Source organism: Hoplias malabaricus, chromosome 7 (genome assembly GCF_029633855.1).
Source record: "Hoplias malabaricus isolate fHopMal1 chromosome 7, fHopMal1.hap1, whole genome shotgun sequence".
NCBI lineage: Eukaryota > Metazoa > Chordata > Actinopteri > Characiformes > Erythrinidae > Hoplias > Hoplias malabaricus.
The window spans coordinates 25,669,255-25,695,983 of record NC_089806.1 but is presented as its reverse complement, the minus strand read 5'-3'; the positions used below and the strand labels follow the sequence as shown (position 1 = coordinate 25,695,983).

General features: G+C 38.5%; 1 protein-coding gene across 5 annotated transcripts in view; it reads right to left on the bottom strand.

Annotated features, from left to right (window-relative positions):
* The window catches only part of pde4dip (phosphodiesterase 4D interacting protein), a 97,476-nt gene that overhangs the window by 30,460 nt on the left and 40,287 nt on the right, over positions 1–26,729 (bottom strand). For 3 of the 5 annotated variants that reach the window (XM_066676464.1, XM_066676465.1, XM_066676467.1), the window contains exons 1-15: positions 11,559–13,297; positions 9,442–9,579; positions 9,068–9,187; positions 8,806–8,898; positions 8,444–8,653; positions 7,640–7,798; positions 7,380–7,484; positions 6,764–6,901; positions 6,488–6,667; positions 6,205–6,399; positions 5,536–5,829; positions 5,338–5,457; positions 4,856–4,922; positions 1,659–1,771; positions 1,203–1,381 (exon numbers count right to left, since the gene is read on the bottom strand). In XM_066676464.1, coding sequence (XP_066532561.1) covers positions 1,203–1,381; positions 1,659–1,771; positions 4,856–4,922; positions 5,338–5,457; positions 5,536–5,829; positions 6,205–6,399; positions 6,488–6,667; positions 6,764–6,901; positions 7,380–7,484; positions 7,640–7,798; positions 8,444–8,653; positions 8,806–8,898; positions 9,068–9,187; positions 9,442–9,579; positions 11,559–12,788 — 3,341 coding nt within the window. In that variant the 5' untranslated portion in view covers positions 12,789–13,297. Of the gene's footprint in view, positions 1–1,202; positions 1,382–1,658; positions 1,772–4,855; positions 4,923–5,337; positions 5,458–5,535; positions 5,830–6,204; positions 6,400–6,487; positions 6,668–6,763; positions 6,902–7,379; positions 7,485–7,639; positions 7,799–8,443; positions 8,654–8,805; positions 8,899–9,067; positions 9,188–9,441; positions 9,580–11,558; positions 13,298–16,900; positions 16,955–17,844; positions 18,002–19,957; positions 20,128–20,547; positions 20,672–23,378; positions 23,456–26,729 lie in introns of those variants that run through there. The other 2 variants (XM_066676468.1, XM_066676466.1) reach the window with 2 other exon arrangements.

The following is a 26,729-nucleotide window of genomic DNA, read 5'->3' as shown; positions in this document are numbered from 1 at the left end:
AATTACAGTGGACAGCTGGTACGGTAATGAAAATCAAGACGTGTGGAGCCTGTTAATCTTATTTTAGGAGTATATACACTGAACAACCATAAAACTATGACCACCTCCTTATTTCTACACTCACTGTCAATTTTCTCAGCTTCACTGTCCACAGGAGCATCTTGTAGTTTGAAAATTACAGATTGGAGTTATTATGTGCCCTCTTTCACTCCATAAGACCACCACAGAGCATGTACGATCTTGGTGGTGGATCATTCTAAGCATTGCAGTAATATGGATGTGGTGGTGGTGTGTTAGTGTGTGTTGTGCTGATATGAGTGGATCAGACACAGCAGTGCTGCTGGAGTTTTTGAACACCTCAGTGTCACTGCTGGACTTAGAATAGTCCACTAACCAAACATATCCCGCCAACAGCGTCTAGTGAGCACTAATGTAGGACTAGAAAATGTCCAACACAAACTTGGCTGCTACAGATGATCAACTGTCTTAGATTTTAGTCTACAATGAGGACCAACAAAGTAGGTGTGTCTAACAGAGTGGAGAGTGAGTGGACCCAGTGTTTAAAATCTCCAGCAGCTTTGATGTCTGATCCATTCCTACCAGCTCAAAATACATTAACATACAACCACATTGATCTACCACCGAAATCATACCTGCTCTGTTGTGTTCCTGACCATTGAAGTACAAAGTGAAAGGGGGAATATAACGTATATGAAGCAACAAAACAATTATAGTCTGTAATTATAAAACTACAAAGTGCTCCTGAATGGTCAGTGAACTCAGAGAATAGACACTGAATGTAGAAACACAGAGGTGGTCATAATATTATGGTACATATTTGAATGGAATCTGGATTTAATTCAGTGGTGGATGCAGCTCAACACAGTACAGCTCAGCAGCTTTTGGCAGCAATCTAAGTGAACTCTCTTTGACCGGATAACATGGGATTTCATGTAAATATGGCATGTTTTATTTAGTTCAGCAGCAAGCTACAATCTGAGTACTGTTTAATCCTTAATCATTAAGCATGTTTCAGTCACTAAATGTCCATTAAACTGGGTGGGCATTAAATAGGGTGTGATCCTGCCTTGCGCCCAAGTATCCTGGGTAAGCTCTTGACCCAAGGCAACCCTTATCAGGATGAAGCGCTTACAAAAGATTAATGAATGAATGATACGTGGCTCAGTTTTAAAGATGCAAACCTCATCTGAGAAAACGAGGAGAAGCCAGCCTTCTCCAGCTGAGCCTTAAGATCCCAGAGCTCTCTCTCCACTGCCCTCTTCTGTTCCACCAGCAACTTCACCTCTGACAGACCCAGACCCTCCATCACTGCATCCTGGGATAGTGGCCTGGCCACAGGTCCTTCATGCTGTTCAAAGGCCTGACAACGAGGAGAGAAGGAAATAGTTTGAAGAACAAAAGTTCTAATAGCAATAACAAAAGCACTGAGAAATGTGATATTACTAATATATATTAGTATATATATTGGAGCCAAGAATATAGTGAGATTTGAAAACACAAATTTAATAAAAGGCATTCCATAAATAAAACATTATTTTTTATATTTAATTACATAATTATTAAAGTAGTCTTGTAATTGTTTGTAAACTGTTTTTTTTTTATTATTATTTATTTATTTTGTGTATGGCATTTTGTACCTGCATAATGGCCAGAGACTGAGCTGTTAGTTTGCAGTGTTCATCTTCCTCAGTGCTGTCTGTAAACTCACTGGTATTACACTCATCCTCCTCCTCCTCGTCTGAAGGGAAGTCTGGAATGAGAGCAGAGTATTGTTAGTATATAAACGCACACACACACACACACACACACACACAGAGGCACTAGGACACACTGATGCCATTTATCGTCATGGAGACATTAAAACATGATCCAGCAGAGCTCTTACTTCACCACTGAAGCTCCTATGGCTACACTCACTTTCTCATTTAAGTTGCACAAACCCATATTGCAGCTTTAAAAATCTTAACAGAGAGGTGTTTCCAGACAGGGAGGATGAGGATTTCTAGCTTCTTTCTTGATATTTAAAACATTTGTTTCTATTTTTGTCTGATATTAGGGAGACAGTTGGGATAAAATGAGGATATGACGTTTTTAATCTTGCTCAACTTATAGATTAATTATAATGGCAAGAATATTATATTACAATAATTAAAACATTTTCCTAATGCACATAAAATACACTAATGTTTGTAGACAGTCCAAACACAGAGAGTGAATTCAGCTACATTAATGTGCACCCATTATTTACATCCATTTTCATTATTTCACCATTGTTGGATGCGTATGTGTCTACAAACTTCTGGCCATATACTGTCACAGTAAATTGACATACAATTACAGAATTGTTAATATTATTATTGTTGTTATTTCATATATTAACGCTACTAAATTTGACTTATACTGCCTAATTATTTTTCATCAGTTCACTAATATTTGCAGGTTCTCTCGTGTTTTACTGCTACATGCTGGACATATCAGAAACACTATTCTATTTATGTAGAATAGTTTATTTCATTTTAAAAAAAGGTTTATCTGCCTTAAGTTAGCATATACTCAAACCAGAGATAATTGATTTCCAATGAGTCGTTTTTAGTGTCATTCATCCTTTTCAGGGTGGTAGTGGGTCTAGAGCCTACCCAGAATCAAAAGGCACTAGGCAGGAACACACCCTAGATGGGGCACAGGGTACCCCACATTCACATACTCACATCTATGGGAAATTTCACACATCCAATCCACCTACCCGCATGGGTTTTTGTACTCTGGGAGGAAATTGGATCGCACAGAGGACCCTGGAGCTTTAGAATTTGATATTTCAAATTATGCATGAACAAACTGCATGAACTCATCTAGAGCTTGCTCTGCACTTTATTTGGTTGTCTATGATTGTGCTTATGACTGTGTGTGTGTGGGGGGTGGGGGAGAGCACGACCACTTCAGACCAAAATCGGCTTACCTTATATTTCCCAAGTGTTACATGAGGTATAATGTATTGAATATTTGTAATTCAACTGTTATAATTCCTTCAGAAGTATTCATTCCAACTAAGGATGTCTGATGGATGTTTTAAATCAGCATCAAAAGTTACCCCTGTGTATTGTGGTGTTGAGGCTACATGCTTGTGTATAGACTTTTGAAGATGAGAATCACTGGGACATTACATAAACCTCCCAAAAAACATTACAATTACCATGAAATATTAAAACACTATTATAGTAAAAAAAACAGAACTAGAGACATCAAATACATTTATATTAAAGAGTTTACATCTATTACACAAACACTATTGATTTCTATAGAAAACCCTCTCAATTTTCTGATAATTGGACAGTAATAAACTATGGATCAGTACAAAACATGCATGCAACAAAACTGTTATTTTACATGCATGAGAACACCAGATTAAGGCTAAATATCACCAGATTAAGGCTAAATATCACCAGATTAAGGCTGAAAGTGACTCCTACACAACTTCAGAAACTCTATTAAAGGTACACCAAGTAATGTGTACACATTTTATTTATACGGGTCTTACTAGTGGTGTTTATCCACTTGTAATCACTAATTACAAAGGCTGGGCAGTTGGAATTTAAGTTTTTAACTAGACATTAAAAAAAAAAAACTTGGTATCCATGGATGAAACTCCACTGTTAACAACTATGAGCTTAACATATTTGAAAGTATTCGCCCATTAAAATGGGATAATTCTACTAAGTGTACTAAGTGTAAATACTGTGCAAGAATTAGGCGTGCAATTACATATGTAACTATTGTAAACAACACTGAGCATAACATTCACAAATCTAGAAGCAGCCACATTTTAAAGCTGCTGCCACACTAGAAATTTGCAGCCTGGTTGCCTTGTGAATCAGGTTTGACCTACGCTGGACTGGAAGCTTGTCAATGAAAAACATCCTCCATTTTGCTGCTATTAGTCAGCTAGCTAAATTCCCTTCAGTATACACTCTCCAGGGAAAGTATATGTCATGTAGTCAAGACCTCTGAGGATCTTTAGACCTGGTATATGCAGTTCAAACCCTTACTGAACTAAGATCAATGCAGGTAGCACAATAGTGCTTGCTATTAGTAGAAGCAGATTTGCAAGTCAAAATTCACTAAACTTGAATTCCAAGCAAAGGTTCTTAACAAAAAGCTAGTTTGACTGGGCTTTAAGTCAGTGGCCACAAACCCTGGTCCTGGAGATCTATCTTTCTTTCACAATGACCACATCTTCTATATTGAACCCCTGGCCTAATGGCCTCCTCCTAAAATCCTTAATTGGCTGGACTGGATGAACAGGTGAAAAAAACACCTGAAACATCAGAAAGTAGATCTCAGGGAAGAATATTTATGACCACTGGTCTAATGTCATAACTTTTTAGTGCAATAACAAAACCAAAAGGCTTAGTAAATGTACAGTGCAGTAAACATAACAACACTATCTTAATAACTCAATTCAATAATTCAATAAATAGTCTAAACAATATTACTGGCTATATTATATTTAAAAATAAAACATTAAGTAATAAACCAGTTACTTAACCAATAATGAGTTAACAATTCCAAAAACAGGCAACATTGTAGTTAGTGAGTGTCCAGTATAGAATATCTGAGATTACACCACCTACATGCAAAATGGAGCATGTCTAGATTTACAATAAAATAATTAAAAACAAACAAACAAAAAAACAGGTTAGGAATGGTATTTTCTTTAAAACATGCACAATATATTGTCATGAAAGGTGTTTACAAGCTTGTCAGCATAACACACATCTGCTCCATACAGTATAGGAGGCCAGATTACAGCCCATTCAGGAGGCTGACTCATGCCCACCTCCAGTATCAGCCTGAGATGTGGCTGTCAGCTCAGTCTCCATTGATGCCAGGTCCTCCATGCTACCCTGTTAAAGTGAGAGGAACAAATAACGTGCCATTTATGCTGAAAAAAGATTGTATATACACACACGCACATTTGATATGACAGAAAATGATTTTTATTATGTTGCATGCAGTTTGCACTGTGCAAATTGGCATAAGTGCTTTCACTGTCAGATCTAAGAAGGTTAAGGCTAGTATATGTGTTCTCTGAAACGTGAAGACAGTCACTGCTTCTTTCAGAACTGCTGGTAATACAACACAATTTGACAGCCCACGGCCCAACTGTGTCATGTTAGCTAACAAACACCTGCATTGGCAGCCATGACCAGGGACTGAACTAGCAATCTCATTATAGTTACACAACCCTGGAACCCCCTTTTTTGTCAAATACGAATGCTTTTCTAATTTGCGCACTGATAAACAGGTACATGTGCAGACCTTTTGGTTGGGGCAGGATTGGTCCTGAAGTAAACCTCGTTCTCTGAGCTCTTGCAGTTCCTGAGTCAGTTTCTGCACCAGTGGAAGACCTGAGGGCTCCACCATCTGCATCTGTAGATCCTGACAGACACAAAATGGTAAAACACAAAAAGACAATACGGTGACATACAAAAGAAAAACATACAAAACAACACACACCTTGATGAGCTTGTCTTTGATGCTCAAGGTCTGTTTCAAAGCCTCTAACTCTGAAGCTTGAGACTGGAGTCTGTCCTGATTAATTGCCAGTGTAGAGTGTAGAGTAGACACCTCATTCTGGGCCGCTCTCTCTCGGGCAAGAACCAGTCGGAGCTCCTCCTGAAGACATTGAGTGTCTGCAGACTTCTCTGTTGTGCTCTGTGATGCATTTTCTGCTGAGATGGCCTGTCTGCGGAGCTCCTGCTGCCGCACTGCCTGCTCAGACATCACCTGACCCATACGCTCTGCAGAATCCTGGGAGATGGAGTTTCAAATAAATTAATTCCTTAATTTTGGTCCAGGTAATATTACATCATAATGTAATATTATTGATAATTACATCATAATGTAACAACATAAGCTTTATTTGGGCTTTCGTATTAAAATCTGAGTAGATACAGAATGGTTAATACTAAATATTTTAATAAAAATTCTTGTTAGCTACAATAGTTGTTTAACAGCAGTACAAACTAAAAAAGCCAAACATCAAACACTAAATACAGTGATCAAATAAACGTGGGTTAAAGGTGTTAATTTGAACGCTCTTTGTACAAGTTGTCTAAAGTTATCTTCATTGTAACCACACCATTTGACAAGCATTAGAAGCTCTGAAGCCAGTGAGTGTTTTACCTTGATGTACTGGTCCCTGGTGTGAATGGTGTTAAGGAGGTCCTGGATGTATGTGTGGTGCTCCTGGGTCTGACGGTTGCGGTCTGCCAGCAGCTCCTGAAACAAACGTTCCTTCAAGTGCAGGCGACTCTTCAGCTCCTCCAAAACCTCACTGGAGCCCATAGTTGTCTTGCTGAGCAAAGCAGCTGTCAGCCCCTGAGAAAGAGAGAGAGAGACTGAATGCTTTAGAACTGCTTTAGAATATTTGGTGCTTGGTCCATTATATAAAGTATTTATTGTGTACCTCAGCCTCTTTTGTGCGAGTGTGCAAGGTGGACTGGAGTTGGCTGATGAGCGTATCTCTCTCTCTCAGGCTGCATGTGTGTGCGTCCTTGCTCTCATGCTGAATCCGCTGACTGCTTCGCCAGGCCTCACTCACCTGCTCCACCTCTAGAGCCTTACCACGCACCAGAGCCTCCAGACTCTGCACATATACACACACATACAGTGTTCATATAACACCTACATATTCAGTGGTGTATCTGTATTAGTGGTATATCAGTGTGGGTGCCTCTAATACCGTAATTGTCTCCTCGTTGCTGGAGAGCACACAGCGCAGCTTCTCCATGTCCCTCTCTTTCTCTCTAAGGAGCAGCTGCAGTCTGCGTATTTCGTCCTCCTTCTGCTCCATACACACAAACCTTTCGTCCACAGCATGCTTGCAGATAGAATACAACTGTTACAATTGAGTGAATTCATTATCTGAATATCTTAACTAGGAAAATATAATTTGTGAAATATGACATCCATATTCCGAGCCAAATATTGTTTCAAATCAGGAATTCAGACTCATTTGTTTGCATTGGCTAAGAGTCAAATTTACCCAGCATTTCTCCCATTTGAGCATATAGCTCTTTACTTTGCTCCTACTCTCTAACTTCACAACCTTAAAACCTTAAAAACAGATCTTTAAAAAAATTGGTTAATCTTAATGTTGTAATGTTTATTTTGTTTTTTAATTGTTTATATACATTTTTATTTTATTTATCCTAACTAAGTGGGAAAATGAATTATAAAATTAACCTCCGATGTCATAAACAACAAAATAAAGCTCCTTAAAAAGCTAGATCTTCATTATATTTTAATAAAGTGTTTTTTGCATGCATGAATTCCCTTAAATATGTTTATGCACATACCTCCAGGGCTCTGTCTCTCTCCTGAATGCGCTGCTTGAGTTTGTAAATGAGGATGTCTCTGTTTCCACCAGGCTCTTTCTGCCCATCCAGCAGCTCACTGTAGTCCTATGGAGAGTTCACACATCTGAGGTTTACGTAACATACAAAAGTACAACTTGCCTGGTTTATTAACCTCTGAGTGTATATATATATATATATATATATATATATATATATATATATATATATATATATGTAACCACACACTGTGTGTGTCTTACATGCAGCAGCTGCTCTTTGTGCTGCAGAGAGGTCTTTAGTTCTCTGATGCTGCAGTCTCTCTCTTCCACATTTCTCTCCTTCTCTCTGACCTCTTCTTTCATCCTCTCCTCCATCTGCTCAAGGTCCGAACGTGCTTTCTGTAGAGCAGCAAGGAGTTCCTACAAAATCCCCAACACATACAGGTACACATTTACACACACACACTTTACGTTTACTTACACCTTGTTTTTTTGTGACTTGCATTTGTATTGTAACCTCATTTTGGCCACAACCATTCATATTTGGTGATGTAACACCCCTCTGTTCAGTTAGATTGAAATCTGGGTGTGGTATGGCAAGTGATATGCAAATCAGAAAATTGTGCTTTTCCTGTTATTTTCAACAGATGGATGTGACCTAAAAATACAATTCTACATGTTGTTAATTATTTTTAAACCAGTTCTAGACTCTTCGAAAACTAATCTTCTTGTAAACTGATATTCTAATAAATTATAATAATTTGCCTCTTGGTCATTTTGATCATGGACCATTTTAACAAACATTTGAAATGTATTGCAAGGAGAAAGTGAATCACAACAAAGTGAAATAAAGATGGCCCTTTATCTCAGTGGCAAACGCATACTACATTAAGCACAGCAGACAATCTCAGGTCAAAAGAGGGGATATAGTTTTCTAACGTTGTATGCAGATATGGATGCAATAACATTTTCTATGGATAATCCTGGTTGAACGTAAACTTGATAATCTTGATGTTAGCTGTGATCAGGTGTAAACAAATTCAAAAACATTTTTTCAACACTCACCTGGTTGTGCTTTTCAGACTCCCGCCTCTGATGTATTGCCCCCTGGAGGTCAATGAGGAGACGCTGATTGTGGCGTGTCAAGTCGTCCTCTCTCCTCTGGGCCTGGCACTGGCTTCTCTGGACACCTTGCAGCTCCAGCTGTGCTGAGAAGAGAGAAACCTGCAGCTCCAGCTGCTCAGTCTGCAGTTGGCCCAGTGCTACCCCTGACATCTGCATACAAAAGAGCGTCACAACAAACTTACCGTCAGTTGAAAATCACTGTCTGAGCAAAGCCCTGGCCTGTTCATCACAAGGCACATGTAAAGGGCCTTATAATAAAAAATATAAACATAAAGTACACATAAAGAAAGAAAGGATCATGCCTGCAGCTGATGAAGATGCTGTCGTTGGTTCTGCTTTTTCAGAGAACATAAAAGCTCCTTCTGCTCCTTAATAAGCTGCTGGAGATCAGCCATCTGCACAAATATCAACAAAATCAATTTGCTTAAACCTGTAACATAACAAGTGTCTACTGAATGATATAAATGTAATGCCATTGAAAATGTAAATTATAAGAAGGAATAGGTTTAATCAGCTAACGCTGACAACCCGAAAAAGATATACTAGCTTTGGAAATGAACACACCTCCATATCCTTGGTGTTTAGAGAGTCACTAAGAGTCTGAATTGTTCTCTCTTGTCCTTGTGCCGCTTCTCGAACTGACCGCAGTTCACACTCCATTTCGACAAGCCTTTTCTGCAGTTTCTACACAAACACACACACGCGCACACACACAAGCCAGCGCAACCACAAAAAAGCTCTGTAACACACTGACATCATGCCTTCTGTTTTTAGACACTGCAATGCTATGGCAACAATCAAAACAAACACCAATATATTACAACTCCATGGCAGCACAAGCAAAACAACAGAAAGACACAATCAGATTATAAGAAGGAATCTAAAAACAAAACTGATTTCACATTTTAAAGTCATCAAATCAATAGAGCTATCTGTACCTTATTGCTGATTTCACTCTCTCTGATCTTGGTCTGGAGGGACTGGACTTGAAGCTGGGCCTTTTGCAGCTCACTCACACACTGACCAGCTGCATTCTCATACTGCACCAGTTGAGACTGCTGCTCCCCAATCAGCTTCTGAAGAGCATATACAAATAAACCAAAAAGAAGATAACTGGAATGAGATTCTGTTTTGAATATGTACAGTTTTTGTCTGATTCTTTTCCTTAAGTATTAGAGTGGTTAAAACTGAGATAAGATCATATTCTCCTAAGTTCAGCAGTTGAAATAATAAACATGGCTAGGGGGGAGGCACACACACACATAAGCTAACAGTAAAGTGATATGGGCTCCTGCTGCTCTCTACAACTTCCTCAGGAAGTCCTTTTTTTCCAGGGTGACATGCTGTTCATTCCCTTGTTTTTCATTTTCTGTTTAAATCCATCAATCAAGCCTGGGGTGGTTTCCTACCATTCTCCAAATTTACATAATATGGTCTCTGTAGCATTGACAGAGGCTGTTCTCCCTGTTACAGGTCAGTAAGGCATCACAATGATTTTGAAGCTGTAATTTTAAGGTAAAAAACTTCCTAGTGTACCTTTAACACTACCAATCCTGTCATGTAAGGATTACACCATACTCTTAAGAAAATGTCTGTTCTTTATGTGCTACTCTTTCAGGAATTTAGAGGGAACTTTATGTTCCTGACATAAAGTACAAGGTAATTAAAAGAGTGGGTTATTTCACACTGACATTGCTATTTAAGATAGTCAAATACTTAAGCAAGTATTGGAGAAGAAATATTGTTGTTGACTAAGATTTTGTCCATAAAGTTTATATCCTAAGTACATAGATAATCACAGGGCCTAATGTTAGAGAAGTGGGCTTTGGATGGGGAAGGTCGACATTTTCCAGAAGTTTAGGGCAGGGGTTTGAAGGAACAGTGCTGCCTTCTCCCTCAAAAACTTGGGATGAATTGCCCTGGAGCAAGGCGCATGTCCCCCAAAAACTTCCAAGGCACTTGTACGCCTCTCCACTGCTCCAGGTGTGTGTGCTCACTTCCACGAATGGGTTAATGGGGTAGACATATATAGTTATACATCGTACAATGACAAATAAATGCACAATGCAATACAATGTGATTCAATGAGGATTCATTGTGCCTCATCTCATTTTCAGAGGTTACTGATGAAGGATTAAAGCTTATGGGCCAGATTTATTCCATTAGTCAACGGACCAGAAGTCTAATCACTACCTGCAGAGAGATTAACAGATTACACTTGGCTTTGAACACTGTGGTGAAGTGCCAGGGAGTCAGATCAGAGGCTGGACACAGGTGAGCTGCTGGAGCTTAAATGGACTCACACTGTGTTACTGACAACCTGCTGCTTTTCCTCTGCAGTACATGGGCAGCAATCTGGATGTAGTGAGGACATGTTTAATACTGATTAGAGTAAAGTAGCACAATGATCAGTAAATCTTAATTTAGACAGATGTTTGTGGGCGGAATACATTTTATATAGGTTTTATATATACAGTTCTATAATATTATTATGATTGTTCAGTGTATACAACATTATAAATATTAAATATTTATTACTATAATAAATATTTATAACACGGTTTTAATAGTCACTAAACACTGCTGGTTTGCAGGTATGCTTTTGAAGTAGCAAGGGAAAAGTCCTCTGAGGATTCCCTTGTAGTAGGACATGCTGTTGCCTATAACAACAGTTGCCATGACTGTGAAACTGTTGCTAAGGGAATGATAAGTGACTAGGATCCAAATCACTTCACTGTTTCTCCAAAAACACATTAGTGTGTGAATAAATACACAGTTCTCAGGCAAACTGAAACTAGGAATGGTTTGTGTGCTCCTTTTCCCTAACTGCTTCTTGGTTTTTGAGAAAGAGGAATGAAAACTAAACAATGAGTATCATTTTCTATAATTGCCCTGTCCAGGGTGTGTTCTTGCCTTGCACCCAGTAATTTCAGGCAGGCTCCTAAATTGCAACCCTGAATTGGAAAAGTGGTTACAGAGAATGAATGAATGAATGAATGAATGAATGAATGAATGCTCTAGAATTATGCTAGAAGCTTTTGATCTCCTCCTCTACCTTCTGGAGGCCTAAAGGCCTACATTGCACATAATCATCTATCCAAAGATCCTCCTCTATGTCTGACATGTCCAGCTGCAGCACCTGCTGGATGCTTGAAGGAACCATGTCCAGGGTTTGCATAGAGAAAGAACAGTCTGTTCCTGCTTGAGGAATCAAAAGTGAAGACGGAGGCCCCTCAGAAAGAGTGGACACAGGCTTGATAGGCACAGGCAGCCGACTGCCTCGAGGGACCTGGACAGGCCGACACTCAAAACTTTTCACCAAGCTGAGAGCCAGCTCCAGTCCACTTCCAGAACTAGTTCTGAGGTTCTGCTCTTTCTCATGCCTCTGGGTCATGCCTTTTTCCTCTTCTATATCTCCCTGCCCAAGGTCCACAAGGGCTGGTGGACAAGGCTGACTAACATCAACTGCAGTGTCGAGTGATTCTACAGATGTTGATGGACTGAGACTGCTCTGCTCTGTTTCACAGATTTGATTGACTTCAGTTAGGCTTGATGACTGAATGTCTGTCTCTGGAGGCACCTGGGCAGGCTCAGGGAAAGCTTCCTCTGCACCGCCCAAAACGCTGACTGAATATCGTGTCGAGGGTCCACAAGAGGTACTTCTGCCCACTTTCCTTGGCACCTTGCAGACAGCTTCGTAGTCAGAGTCAGCCACTCGCAGTGCAGCACATCCCTTGCACTTCCTAGAACGCTGCGCTGAGCTCGCATCTGATCCAGCTTGGCACTGATGGTAATGTGTGGGATGTTGATGGTGATCCAGAGTTTCTTGCTCAGCCCAGGACTCATACACTGAGTACGCTAGGTCGTCTTCTATCAGAGAGCTGTATTTAGAATCAGACAGGCCAGATATGTCCACAATAGAGGCATCCGTTGTGCCCCCGGTCATTCCAGCACAGATGTCATCTGTGTTATTCTTACGGTAGAGGCCCCCAATGCACTGTCGAAGCCGGTCTTTCTCCAGCAGGAGCTTCTGCATGCGCTCAATAGACAGTGCCTCCACTCTGGCGATCACAGTGTCAAATCGGTACATGCGATCCAGCATGAAGGCACACTTGCTGCAGGCGAACTCTCCGCGGCCATCCCGGGTCAACTCCCTGCCCAAAGCGTGAGACAGTAGGACCTGAAGGCTCAGCTTGGCCGCAGGGTGGAATATCCATCTCCGCTGGTTACCATACAGTTCCCGGGCACATATACGGCACAGGTCCTTCGCTTTGGAGTCCAGCATTGCAGCAGGTGTAGGATGTCCTATGGAGTAACTTCTGCTAACAAGATAACTGAGAGCTGCAGTGATTTAAACAAAAGAGGTTCATTGAAATACGTCCATGTTAGAGAGAAGACTTCCTAGATGTCCTAAATTATGCAATTATAAGTGGCTTATGTAATGAAAAGCTTTAGTCCTGTTTTTGACCATTCCTAGAGCTGAACAAAGAAAGGCAAACATCAAAATCCTTATTAAATCCGCGTATTTTCCTTGCTGTGTTTCATTAAGGCAAACAAATTATGTTTATGTCCTCTCGCGACACCTTCATATTTCGCGAGTTCGACCACCGCCGGCATCTGACGTTGAATCCAGCGTTTCGAGCACAAACAGAAGATGTCATCTCTCAGAAATGTCGTTAACCACGTCGTTAGTTCCCCGTTTAGTAATTTTCTGCGTTCAGCTTCATTTAACGGGTTAACGACGATGACACAGCGAATCTTCCTTTGGGAAAAATATCCCTCAGTCAGGAGGAGGATAACGGACTCAGCGATGTGGCACCGCCGGCAAGAAATGAGGACGACACCAATCCACACTGAGGGGGTGGCGGTCATAGTATTCTCACTAACAGAAACATTCGTCGACACTGGCTTTCATTGTTTACAAATCTTTGCACATAACAATACGTATAAAAATAGTCACAACTTCATTTACTTAAATTCATACACCATTCGTTAACAATATGCATTTTTTGCTTTCTGAGTATCCCCCTATGCTGGGCACTAATGGTATGACCCAGACTGAGAGCGCTGTAGCTGATCTGGGTCCAGACATTCCTTATTGATTGAGCAAAACTCTCGACAAACCAATCTGACCTCAGAACAGCGTCTGTACAAAGGGAAGTGAAAGTGCTGTTTGACCATGTGGTTTCGCGTAGACATTTTACACAAAAAAGTTATTTTTATTGAAAGAAAACACAGTACCCAATAAATGTAAATCTATAAATATATATAGACATATGCAATGGGCTTAGAACGCCACATGAAAGCCATAAATGCTTTAATATCCCCCTCCTGTCATCATTTAAAACCCTAAAAACCTTTCAGAATACATTTCCAAGAAAAAAAATATATTATGTACTGCCTTACTAGTTGCTTAAGTTAATTAATTATAGGCACCATTATGAAAAGTTAAGGAACTAAGTTTTTTTAAAAAATTTCTTATGATTACATATTTACATGCTGACAATGCCAAAATGGGAGAAATTGTTTGCTACAGACAATGTCAATGCCATGTTTAAATGTTAAATTAATGAAAAAAAGAATTTGTATTTAGGGCAGCATAGTGCCGCAGCAGGTAGTGTTGCAGTCACACAGCTCCAGGGACCTGGAGGTTGTGGGTTCGATTCTCGCTCCAGGTGACTGTCTGTGAGGAGTTGGTGTGTTCTCCCTGTGTCCGTGTGGGTTTCCTCCGGGTGCTCCGGTTTCCTCCCACAGTCCAAAAACACACGTTGGTAGGTGGATTGGCGACTCAAAAGTGTCCGTAGGTGTGAGTGAATGTGTGTGTGTGTGTGTCTGTGTTGCCCTGTGAAGGACTGGTGCCCCCTCCAGGGTGTATTCCCGCCTTACGCCCAATGATTCCAGGTAGGCTCTGGACCCACCGCGACCCTGAATTGGATAAGCGCTTACAGATAATGAATGAATGAATGAATGATACTTCTTCATTAGCCATTACATGTCGGTTATAGCCTATTGGTTTTCTGTTGAGATTTACTGAGAAAATGATTGCAATATGAAATAACATGTTAGTGTACTAAAATATATTGGAATTTGATTAACGTGCAGACAAAATTATACATTCAATGTATCCTGTAGGAGAATATATTAATAGAATGTAAAACATCTGCTGATTATGTAACTTTAGTTACTGACTGTACTGCTTACATATTTTAGTTACAGGTAATACTAGGGAGAAAACTGTCATCTATATAATGCTTTTTTGATTAAATGGAGAAAAGGTGTAGAAATAAGTTAATTCTGGAAATGGAAAAAGTAGAACATATCCAGATACATATATAGTATTATGTAAATGTTTAAAATGACATGTTTTCTGAGTTGGACATGTCCATACATTTTACTCATTTGAAATATCTTCTTTTTATTTTCCTCAGTTCTGGGATGTGGGAATTGTATTCTAATACAATGCATGAGAACGGTTCAACTGTCAAATAATGTAAATATTTCTGACTGATTAGTAAAATTCACAAATTAACATTACCAATTATTACTTGAATAGTAAAAAATGGTAAAGTTTATAAATTATAAATGACTTGAAAAGAATATATTTCAGTGAATCTCATGAAAATGACAAATAATTTACCACCTTTCTTGAAATACAATTTTGCTTATAAGTCTTGAATAGACTTACACAGATGTCAATAATTAAATATTCATGTACTGTTAATTGGGAACAGACAGCTATTAAATCATTTTATTGCTATTTGTACAGTGTATGGCTATGTGAAGAATAAAATTAGACTTGATTTTCTACTGTATTTTTATTTAGAGATTCATTTCTCAATCTGAATTAACATTTTCCCATTCTATTGAAATAATCAAAACTAACATGTTAATTATCTTCTATACATTTGCACTCAGTAACAGTGTTTTTAATGACATTTTCAAATTCTACCACTTTGGTTTGACTTTTATTTTATTATTTATTATTGTTTATGAATAGTCTACACACTTCAAAAATATTTGGGGGCCATTAATATACAAATATACACACATTTGTTTTTACAAATGTAGTCATATGTCATGTAAAAATAAAATAAAATAAAAATAATAATATGTTTGTGTAATAATGATGAACCCCCACAAAAAGACTCATTCAGTTCATACATTCATCTTCTCATTGCACAAATGAGCTCATCAGCTCCATTGACACTGCTGCCAGCAGCACACAAATCCATTTCTGACAAACTAAACCCATATGGCCAGATAAATCATTTTGACCACTGATAAAATACAGTGAGATTCCATTTATTTTATAGGAATGTTTGGACGTTCGGGAGGTTTGTTTGGTGTCCCGATGTGAATTTGTCACCCAAAGAGCCTCCGGGTATTAGACAAAAGAGACAGGACGTCATAACAGAGCTCAGCCATAAACGTCCCCTAATCAAAAACCTATTTATCCTAATCAGGAAAATGTAGCTGTGGCTTTTACTGGCATGAGGTCACTGTTTATGGCCTTAAACGACAGAAAATTTATTGGTGGTTTCAGCTGAGTAGTGTTTCTCCTGCTGTGCTCAAAATGAGAAGTATTCTCTACTGTTTAAAAACCAGGATAAATAGCTCAGAAAAGGGGACAAATATTAATCATGGGTAACCTAAACACTTGGAATTATTACTGTATAGATAAGTCATTTATTCTCTATTTCTCTAAATGGTAAGTGGTTTACTTTTTGGGATTTTATATATATGATGTCATTTTCCACTGTCAGCTCAGATTAACAAAGTGCCAGTGGAGTATTTCATCAGCTGATGTAACCCCACCTTACAAAGCTTATTACATATAACACAATGTGTTACATGTAAACACATGGATAAGACATGGAAGAAATAAGAAGTTGAGGAGCAAATACAAATTAATTGCAGATGATGGGGAACTTTTTCAGCTGTTCCGATTGGAGTTTTTGTGTTTTATGAGCAAACATCTCCACTAGATGTCTCTCTTCCACCACTGATCATTACCAACACCATCTATTTCTCCTCTTCATTCTGTTCCTCTGTCTCTCTCAGTGACTCACTTTCTCTCCCCAAATAATTATTACAATCATTAATATTTCATTATTAAATCTTTGTGTTGTTATCTGAAGTTGTGGCTTTTACTCAGTAAATTTGCATTATTAAAAACAACCTCATTTAAAAAAAATTTAACAATATGTGTGATATTAATGTACTTGGTAGTATGTGTAAATGGGATAGGTAAAGTTTGACTCTGAGGCAATATTTAGTGAGCTTTAAAGCCACAAGTGAGTTTAAACAAAACAGCCAAACATAAGTAGACGTATAATATTCTAAAACATTACAACCCATGGTACAATGGGGAAATCAAACAGTTTCTTAAATTCTTACCTGCATTTCTAGTTGCTTGTGAGTTTTCTCAGGAGTCAAGTCTTCCTGGAGATTCTGCAAAAGATTCAGAGAGCACTGTTTATTGTTTCAGATAAAAGTCTTACGCAGAAAACTGGGCAGCCCATTTAAACTGTTATGCTGATTTTCCTAATGAAAGTTCTGCACATTAACATACTTTCACAAAGAAGCATGTCATTTTACCAGTGGTTATGTATTTATTTGTAGGAACTATTCCATTTACATATGCCTTACTTTGCAATCTGATCCAGCCCTTTTAATATTTGTCACAGTTAAACTGATTTATAGATAGACTATATATAAACTCGTGGAAAATCACTGTAGAAGGTTTGCATGTGCCACGGTGCCCAGTGACCTACATATAATGGCATGTTTGTGTGTGTGTGTGTGTGTGTGTGTGTGTGTGTGTGTGTGTGTGTGTTTATAAATACAGTCAGATATTTGAATCTCGACAGGGACCCTGAGGCAGGAGCAGAAATGACCTGGTTTGAAGCTGGACTGTAACAAGACTGCCTGCGTGTCTGAGTTACAGTACACTGGAGACTCACGTGTCGGCTCATATATCAGAAACTCCATCACTCACACCAAAGTGACACACACTATCATCTTTGCACACACTAGTTGATTTATAAGAGAGCATATGGGCTTGTGTTGGTGATAAATATAGGAGTACTACAAACTACACTGTCACAACAAAACCTTGTCTCTGACACAGTATCTTTCTGGGAGAAGGAAAAAAGTTCTAAAATTCAATGGACACTGATGTAATTTATTCTTTTTTTTTTTACAAATATCTGCAAAATATAAAAAAAGCTGGTGTTTTTAAATGTGCAATAAAATAAGAGTATAGCATTACACAAGTTGATTGTCTGCCAATATTCAATGCATTATGAGTATTTTATTTTCCCCAAAATAACAGTGTATACCTTTGCATCCCTTTCCTTTTCCTGGAGAGACTTGCTCATGACTTGCAGTTGGTCCTTCAGCTGAGTTACTTGGTGAGAAAGTGAGCTTATCTCCCCATTCAGAGACATCACTTCATCCTCTCTACTGTGCAAAGACTCACTCAGCTCCTCTATCAGCCTGAAAGAAAGAGAGATACCCTAGTTATCCACTACAATCTGACAGGTGCCATATTACAGGAAAAATATCTTTGTCTAAACAAATAAAATTTTGTCTTAATATTGTCCTAGTCTAATATCTCCCATAGGCTTTCAAATGCTCATTTGAGATCACTTGAGCTTGGAATTAGAAAGCCCCCAACACCCTCACTGTAATTAGGCTTGTCAAGTTATAGGCCTGTACATTTTAAAGTTGGATATGTAAACGTAGCCTCATCTGTACTGACTTTTTTCCACATCTCTGTAGAGAAGATTTTCACATCACTGGATTCTCAAAGGTGCTTTCGTCTTTGTAGTGATGGGTAAATATCCTGAACACTCATGTAATATCCCTTTCTATGTAGCTGTGGATGACTACCTTTTCTAACAGTCCTGCATTGACATCTCAGGTACCTGTGGAATAGTTGCTCTGTCGCTTACACACGTGCAGTTTAAACTAGTGTAATGTGCACTTCAAACTGTAGTCCCTGTTCCTGTTGAAAGTCTGGCCAGTTGGACTATTTCTGTGACTGAAACTCCAGGCTTCATTACCTCTATAATTAACTCTGTTTCAAGGTCACTGGATCTCTCTTCTTGCCAAATTGATCTAAAATCAAGGTCAGCTGTAACTGTTCATTATTTTTTTACAAGCCACAGAGCATGTTGGGATGCTACTTGATGAATTGTATTATGCAGCACACCTGTCTTGAAGCATGTGCATGTTATTTTTGGAAGCCACACATTTTACAGGTTGTTTTCTGTTTATTTTCACATATCTATAAGTGTGTGATAATATATTGTATTTCATTTTATACTATGGACAAGTTATCACTTGCATTCTGCTTTTACATCATTGGTCATTGGTCATTTCCATCAGATTCGTAATGGAAAAGCATCTTGCTTGGTTGACAAAAAAAAACACTTTTTAGTAAGACAACCCGGCATTCATTATCTGTAACCGCTTATCCAATTGAGGGTCGCGGTGGGTCCAGAGCCTACCTGGAATCATTGGGCGCAAGGCGGGGAATACACCCTGGAGGGGGCGCCAGTCCTTCACAGGGCAACACAGACACACACACACACATTCACACCTACGGACACTTTGGAGCCACCAATCAACCTACCAACGTGTGTTTTTGGACCGTGGGGGGAAACCGGAGCACGCAGAGGAAACCCACGCGGACACGGGGAGAACACACCAACTCCTCACAGACAGTCACCCGGAGCGGGAATCGAACCCACAACCTCCAGGTCCCTGGAGCTGTGTGACTGCGACACTACCTGCTGCACCACCATGCTGCCACCATGCTGCCGACAACCCGGCAGTTTCTCTTTATTAAATCGTAATACTGGACAGACACAGAATCAGCGAGCAAGCCCAGACAACCCAGAAACGATCCCCCACACCCACCACCACCCCCAAAAAAATAATAAATAATAAAAAAACGCAACCTGCAACTGCTTATGAGCAGCTTCACAGTAAAAAAGCCCGATATCACTTAAATACACTCTTGTGATGGTAGTGGATACAGTGAAGCATACAACTGTAAGGAATATGAAGGGGGTATGCAATTCTTAAAAATATGAAAGCTAATTATTTATATCTACAATTTAAAAAGATGGTTTTACTCTGTTTTATCCAGGAAGGGAGAGCATGACCCCAACCACCCCAGGAATTTAACCCCCTGGTTTTGGACAACTCTCTATCTAGCAGTGAATGTGTTAATGATGTCACTGCTAGGTTGAGAGTTGTCCACCCAAAAATATTTTGCCAAAATTGATGATGTGCCAGAAGGTGACACAAATAGTGAATCAACAGATGTTCTGTAGTCTCTGCCTTTACAGTGTCATTGAGTTACATGAAAATTTGATTCTAAAAAGATGGCTGGTGCTTGCCTGTCCATATCTTTTTGAGTGGATTTCAACTACATATACTCACCTTTCATTTTCAGTCATTATATCCTGCTGTATCTTGCTTGAACCTCTTTTTCCGACCTTCTCAGACTCCTTGGCCTCCATCATCATCATCTCCAGATCTTTGCAGCGCTGTGACTCTGAGGCAGCCAGGGCAGCCATGTTCTTAGCTTCACTTCTGGCTAGCTTAGCCTCCTGATGGCCAAACCACAACCCCAAACTCAAATTAAGCATTCAGTGCTTATATTGTAGCTTTAAATATAATGGCATTTAAGAAGAAAGCGTTATGACTATGAGTTCATGTAGAGCCTAAGCTGATCCTGATTTGTCACTTATTGACATTTAACAGTAGCTGCAGAAGAAAATCTTATGAATATGCATATATAATATACATTTAAAAATTAGGAACTTTACAAGTTGTAGGTATTAGCAGCAAAATCAAAATAATGTCTTTTCATATCATTTACTTCTCATTCATAGCTCATTAAAATGAGCAGTGACAGCAGGTGTAAAAATATATATATAATATTTTGAAATGCTGTTCTATTATTGTCATCATAAGAAAGCTTTTTAATACCAAGTATATAATATCTGTGTGTGTGTGTGTGTGTGTACCTCCTGTAGTAGCTGTATTTTGGTCTCCAGAACCTCCTGCATGTGTCTGATTTCTTGCTGCCTCTCCTCAGAGTGACGCTGCAGCTCTGCTTCATTCTGACTGGTCAGACTCTCTGCTGTGGTGCTATCAGGGCAAAGAATTATATGGGGGAAACATTCAAGTTATAAAAGTCTCAGTTAACATTAACAACAGTAAAGCACAATGAAGTTTATAACAGGAGCTGCTGACATGGAGAAATTTTCACATTCTGGTGAAAGGAAAATCTATTTTATCCCCATTACTGTTAACACTGAAAAATAAGGAAGCAGATTAATCAGAACATTTTTTCATCATATTTTACAGCTGACAGGTACTGTGAAAATCCTATGTTTTTTTTTTTGTGTGTCTATGAGTAGTTAGCAAATTATAAAAACAAAAGCAAAATTCGATTGCGAATGACCCCTACTGTGAGAAGGCCAATTGACTCTGTTATGCTGTGGGGGACACTTTGATGTCATAGTTTGTGTTAACTTGGAAAGCGTCATTGCAAACCAATACAAATCTATTCTGACTAATGAACTCCATCATCTGATGAGGTATTAATATTCTGATGGGAGTGGTTTCTTCCAGAACGACAAGGAAAGGGAGGACTAATGGCTATGAAAATAATGTAAATCATATGCAAGTGCCTTAACAGTCTTGGCTGACAGAGAACACTTGGGCTAGGTTTTTGGCTGTACCACAGCTTTAAAGCAGAATGGCAGCTCTGTAAATATTGCCTGCTATGGAAGGTTATCGATAGCTCTCTCCGTGTTTCTGAGTATGTGTTACTACCTCTCACTCACCACTCCTCATTGGGGCTGAAAAAGTGGCCTATTGGCCATGTGCCTAACTGCTTCTCCAGACCTACTACTGACCGCTCCCAAAGAGCTTTGCAGTCTTGACCCTTCTGTCAGCATTTTGAACCAGAGAATGGAACAGCACCTCTGGGAATTTTTCCCCGCACATCCATTAGGACAGCAAGGCGCTACGCCTGTTGGATGCATTGTCTCAACCCCAGTCACTACATCATTATGAGTAATCATGGGCTGTGAATGTGTAATTTAGCTTGACCACAGAAGAGAAGATGAGATCAGAAATAAAGCTCAGTTTTAGCACTTAGCTCTAATAGTGGGAAATCACAAGGGGGAATTCTGGTTGTTAATGGGAGTTTTCTTCCAGGAATTTGCCGACAGAATCAGCAGTAGTACTACATGCAAAGAATGAAAGAAACGAAATATGATAACAAATACTTTTACAAGCCTGGGATTACTGCAGGATGACATGAGGACATAGAGTTTTTCAAATATAATCAAGTTAAGTCCATTAATCACAGAAAACAAGGCTTTAAAGTGTCTGATTCTGGCAGCTTTGTTCAGTCTTTGTGATAAAGCTGTTTGTTAGAAATGCGAAGTGTGGTGTTAGTTTGAATATATGTTTGTTTTCAAATATTTTTAGAACCAAAAAGTCTTAATTATGTAACACATTTTGAGAAAAATATATATTAAATTCCATCTGGACAAACAATGCCTGAATTGTAAAGGGATCTTTATTATGACAAAAGCTACATGTTTCATTGTTTAAGGGTAAAAATCATTGCTTTTATTGCACTTTTCCACTACCATGCTACTAGATCCAGCTCTGCTCATCTTTATTGCTTTTCCATTTGGCAAATCTTGTACCTGGAACTGGGTACATTTTAGTACCTGCTCACTCGTGGTTCCAAGCGGGCAGAGTATGGAATAAAAGTGACGTAAACTTTGCAGAGCGCAAAGCTACAATACAGGTCACGTTTGATTATATCTGAGTGCAAGGCTAAGCCATGTTCACTCCCAAAAAAATCCATACCATAAGTAAACAGTGCTTAACAGTGCCACCATTATTGTGATTTCAAAATCCTACAGTTCCTGGTAGAAACGTCAGCTTTAATCGCTTTTTGGTTCCTGGTTGGTTTTTCACTACATTGGTTCCCCCTGAAATTAGTAGATTTGAGTAGAGTGGGTACCATGCACTGGAAAAGCGCCATTAGATTACTATGAGGTTAAGTGAGATTATGGTGGAGTTTGGAGTTAAGCCTTAAGAATTATTACATATAGGAACCTTAAATAATGTTTGACTGTGTATATTTCACATGCCTCTAAAAAGGCATTCCACGTCACTGTAGAACTTCAACAGTCTTATAAAGCTCTGATAATGTTATTTGGCCCTCCCTATCTGTCATGCCTGCAGAGATACAGCAACTATGCTGAGAGAGAGGAGTGAAAAGAGAGAGAGAGCGCGTGCGAGAGAGAGAGAGAGAGAGAGAGAGAGAGAGAGAGAGAGTAAGAGAGAGAGAGAGAGAGAGAGAGAGAGAGAGAGAGAGAGAGAGAGAGAGAGAGAGAAGCGAGAGATAGGAAGACTCTGCTCATCAGACTGGAGTAAATAGGAATTCGACTCATGCAGACTTTAACCATTCATTGTGCTGTTTCTGCTTTCCTTTATCAGGTTAAATACACCACTCATTTATACTTAATTGGGCTGAGGGATACTGATCTTGCCTGGTAGCAGACGGTTATTTACATGGCGGGATGTGCACATTAACCGTGTACAAGACAGAGTGAACACTGCAATTATTAACCCTGTAGGCATAAAGAAAAATGTCAGACAAATTCCACCTGATGTTTGTTTTCATACTTATGACAATAAGTGTTACGCAAAGCATCACATTGCAAATCAAAGCATATTACAAACCCTAACACAATAAAAAGGAGCTAAAATCATTATTGCTCAACATTGCCTTACCACTGTATAATTGTGCAAGTAGTGTACTTACAGGGCCTTGTCCAGTAGCTGCTGCCGCTCTTGTAGATCCTGCTTCAAACTCTCCACTTCCACCTTCAACTCAATGTTCTGCAAAGAAAATTGAAGCAAAGTTATTTCCCAGTTATTTCCTGGAAATGAATGACAGCAGTATTAGCTTTAGTTCTGGCAGCTGTTTCTTTCTTTACCTTGGCTGTTTTGCTAAATTATGCTGTAATTATACTTCATACAATGTATTTTTGCTGCTATTTATGTATATTTTATTGCTTCTCCTAACATTCTAATTATATGTATGTGTTTCCACAGGTCTTCTTGTTGCTGTTGTAACTTTATAACTTAGAATTAAAATATTAAATGATCAGTACCAAACATTTAGATTGTTTTCCCTTAAGCTTACTTATGATATTTGTGATGTTTAATATTAATACTGTCTTTATCTATCACTTTTATTACAAACTCCATGTTATGACTACATAGTTAAACAGGCTGATATGGTTAAATGGCCCTTAGCAGTTTCAGATGCTATGAGTTGTGCCTTATTTAAAAAAACCGCATGGGGCACATTGGTGGACATATCGTTACTGTCCAAAGAAAAACATCTCAATTTCTGTCGATTTTAAGTTTACTGCATATTTTAACACAGCAGCTGTCCTTCAAACTGTATTAAAATTCCATGATGAGTGGACCAACAGAAATCCTTCAATATTAATTTAAATAAACCTTTTTACAGTGACTTTCTTTGAAAGTTAAGAATGTTTTTTCCTTTTATAAACGTACTATTTTGGAGATACATGCTTTTTTTGGACAGCGATATGTTAATAGATTTGTGCCAACACAAAAACAAAACATTTTGGCCAATTCTTTAACATATATATATTATGTTATATGGAAAGTTCATTCATTTATTAATTATCTGTAAATTCTTATCCAGTTCAGGCTCATTGTTATATGGAATGTAAATTCTCAATGTCATTCTGTGATTAAGCGCAAGTTAATATGCTAGTATTACTTTGTGTTTTTGGAAGGAGAGAAAACAAATGTGGTATCCACGCTAAACTGGTTAGAGGAAACTGTTGTAGATAAATCACATGCATTAAAACACTAATCTAAAGACAGCACTAAGCTGTATATATTATATCTGATAAAATAGCTGTAAATCCTTGCGTTCACTTCTTACTTTCCAAGCTGTAATCTGTTTGATGCACACTTTCAGACAAATATGAAAAATGTACCTGCATTTTGGGGCAGTCGAAATTATTAAACAAAATCTAAAGCTTGGTTTAGTGCTCACTGGGGTCTTGTGCATTCATGGCTGCAGTGTCCTGGGAGATGAGTCCAAAATAGAACGATAGCCACCTGACCTCTCCCAATAAACTTGCACGTGTGTGCACAAACACACACACACACACACACACACTTCCTGTCTCAGAACCTACAAGTAAACCTGCACTCCCCCACCCCCCACTTTCCATTACAGGACCTCTGCCCACAGCAACAGAGTCTTTTTTTCAACTTTGGGCCAAGAACATACTGTAATTGGCCAGAGATCAGTGCACACTAATCCATAAATTAGGGACTGCACAGAAAACATGTCCTAATATAATCTATTCAGGCTTTCCAAAGACTTTCTGGCAGGTGAACCATTACACCCCAAAATAACTGTGTTTGTACAAGTAGGTCAGTGGGACACATTTTATGTGTATCAGAGCAGGTAATTTTGATAAGGTCAGACAGGAATAGTTCTCTCCTGGCTCTGTCTGTGTTTTTGGATAGTTTGCTTTTAACACACAGTGTTAATCTTGCAGCCAAACAAAGTAAGTTTTTTAACTGATGCAGTACAATTACTCCTATACACAGACAGCTAGGACCACTGGCTGCCAGTAGGCTTTTCTGCTGTAATTATAGAGGTGATGATACTATGATGATATGTTACTTTTAACTGTTGTCAATTTATTGTATTATGTTTAGTCCCCATATCCATGTGCTTAATGATTGGATATATTATGTTATATTGTATAGTAATTGTACTGTGTTGTTATAGTTTATTGTCTGTTTTAATTTTGTCTTCTATGTGGGGATGAAGGCATGACAACAAATTTAATTTAATTTTTTTAATTTATTTTATATATATATATATATATATATATATATATATATATATATATATATATATATATATGCAAGCAAGATGCTTATTTTTATTTGATTATTCTTAATAAAAAAAATTAAGAACCAAAAAATAAAAATAAAAATAAGTTTAATTCAGTGATGTACACAACTGTAGTACCCCTGCAATACTGATGACTATAACTGAAACCATGAGGTATATATTTAGTGTGAAATATTTCTAGTGTCTCACTGGTCGCTCACGTTCGGACTCTTTGGCACACAGCTCCATAACAGCAGCTGTTCTCACTCATATTTATGTTACCACAGCTACAAGACTCAACCAGCTTCAGCTAGTTTTCTGCTTCAGGCCAATTCCATTGACATTTATATGCATGCTGACTGAGCAGGCAAAAGTTCACTAATAAAAACATTTGCATATAATATAACATTTTATGAAGTATACAGAAAAGTGTATCCATGGTCAGACATACATTTACATATAATAGATGTTTTTGAGATTTTCTGCAATACATAGGGAGATTTCTTCTGAAAAAGACATTTTCTGCCAACTCTATTTTGAAAGTTTTGAAAATATTGTTCAGAGCTAGTTAAACACTGTAAAAAGACAGACAACAATTGCTAAGTGAATGCTCAATGAATTAGATAAGAGATATGTTTGCCATTTCAATTTTTAACATGATATCCACAGGCCACTACAAAGTCATTTTCATCAGTCTTAACAATTTTCCCAGAGTAGTTGAATTTAAGTTGTGTTTATCTGACATGCTTATAGATCACTCTAAAATATTTTAAGCTTTACAGAGTACTGATTGCGATTCACAAGATACATAATATGTCACTTAAATATGGCTCCTCATGCATGTGTTTACGTATGTGTTGAGTACATTAGAGCATAAATGTGGGTATATGGAGCTCATAACAATTCACACATTCTTAAATTAATCTACTTGATCTGCCTAAGCCTGAGGAAAACAAGCAGTTCCGATTTAGTACTACATCTTACATAGTGTGCAGACACTTTAGAACTGTCCTGCCTCCTTGTCTGAGTCCCTCCAATCACAGCACCTGACCCATGTTTGTAAGAGTGCAAATACAAAATTAAAACAAACACAACAAGGGCACAGGAATAACTACTCATTAATTATGAATAAAACCAGAGCTTCTGCTCTTTGCTTCTCACTCCTGGCCTCTCGTGCTGAACTGGGCTGAGCTCTGGCTCATTCTCATTTAATAG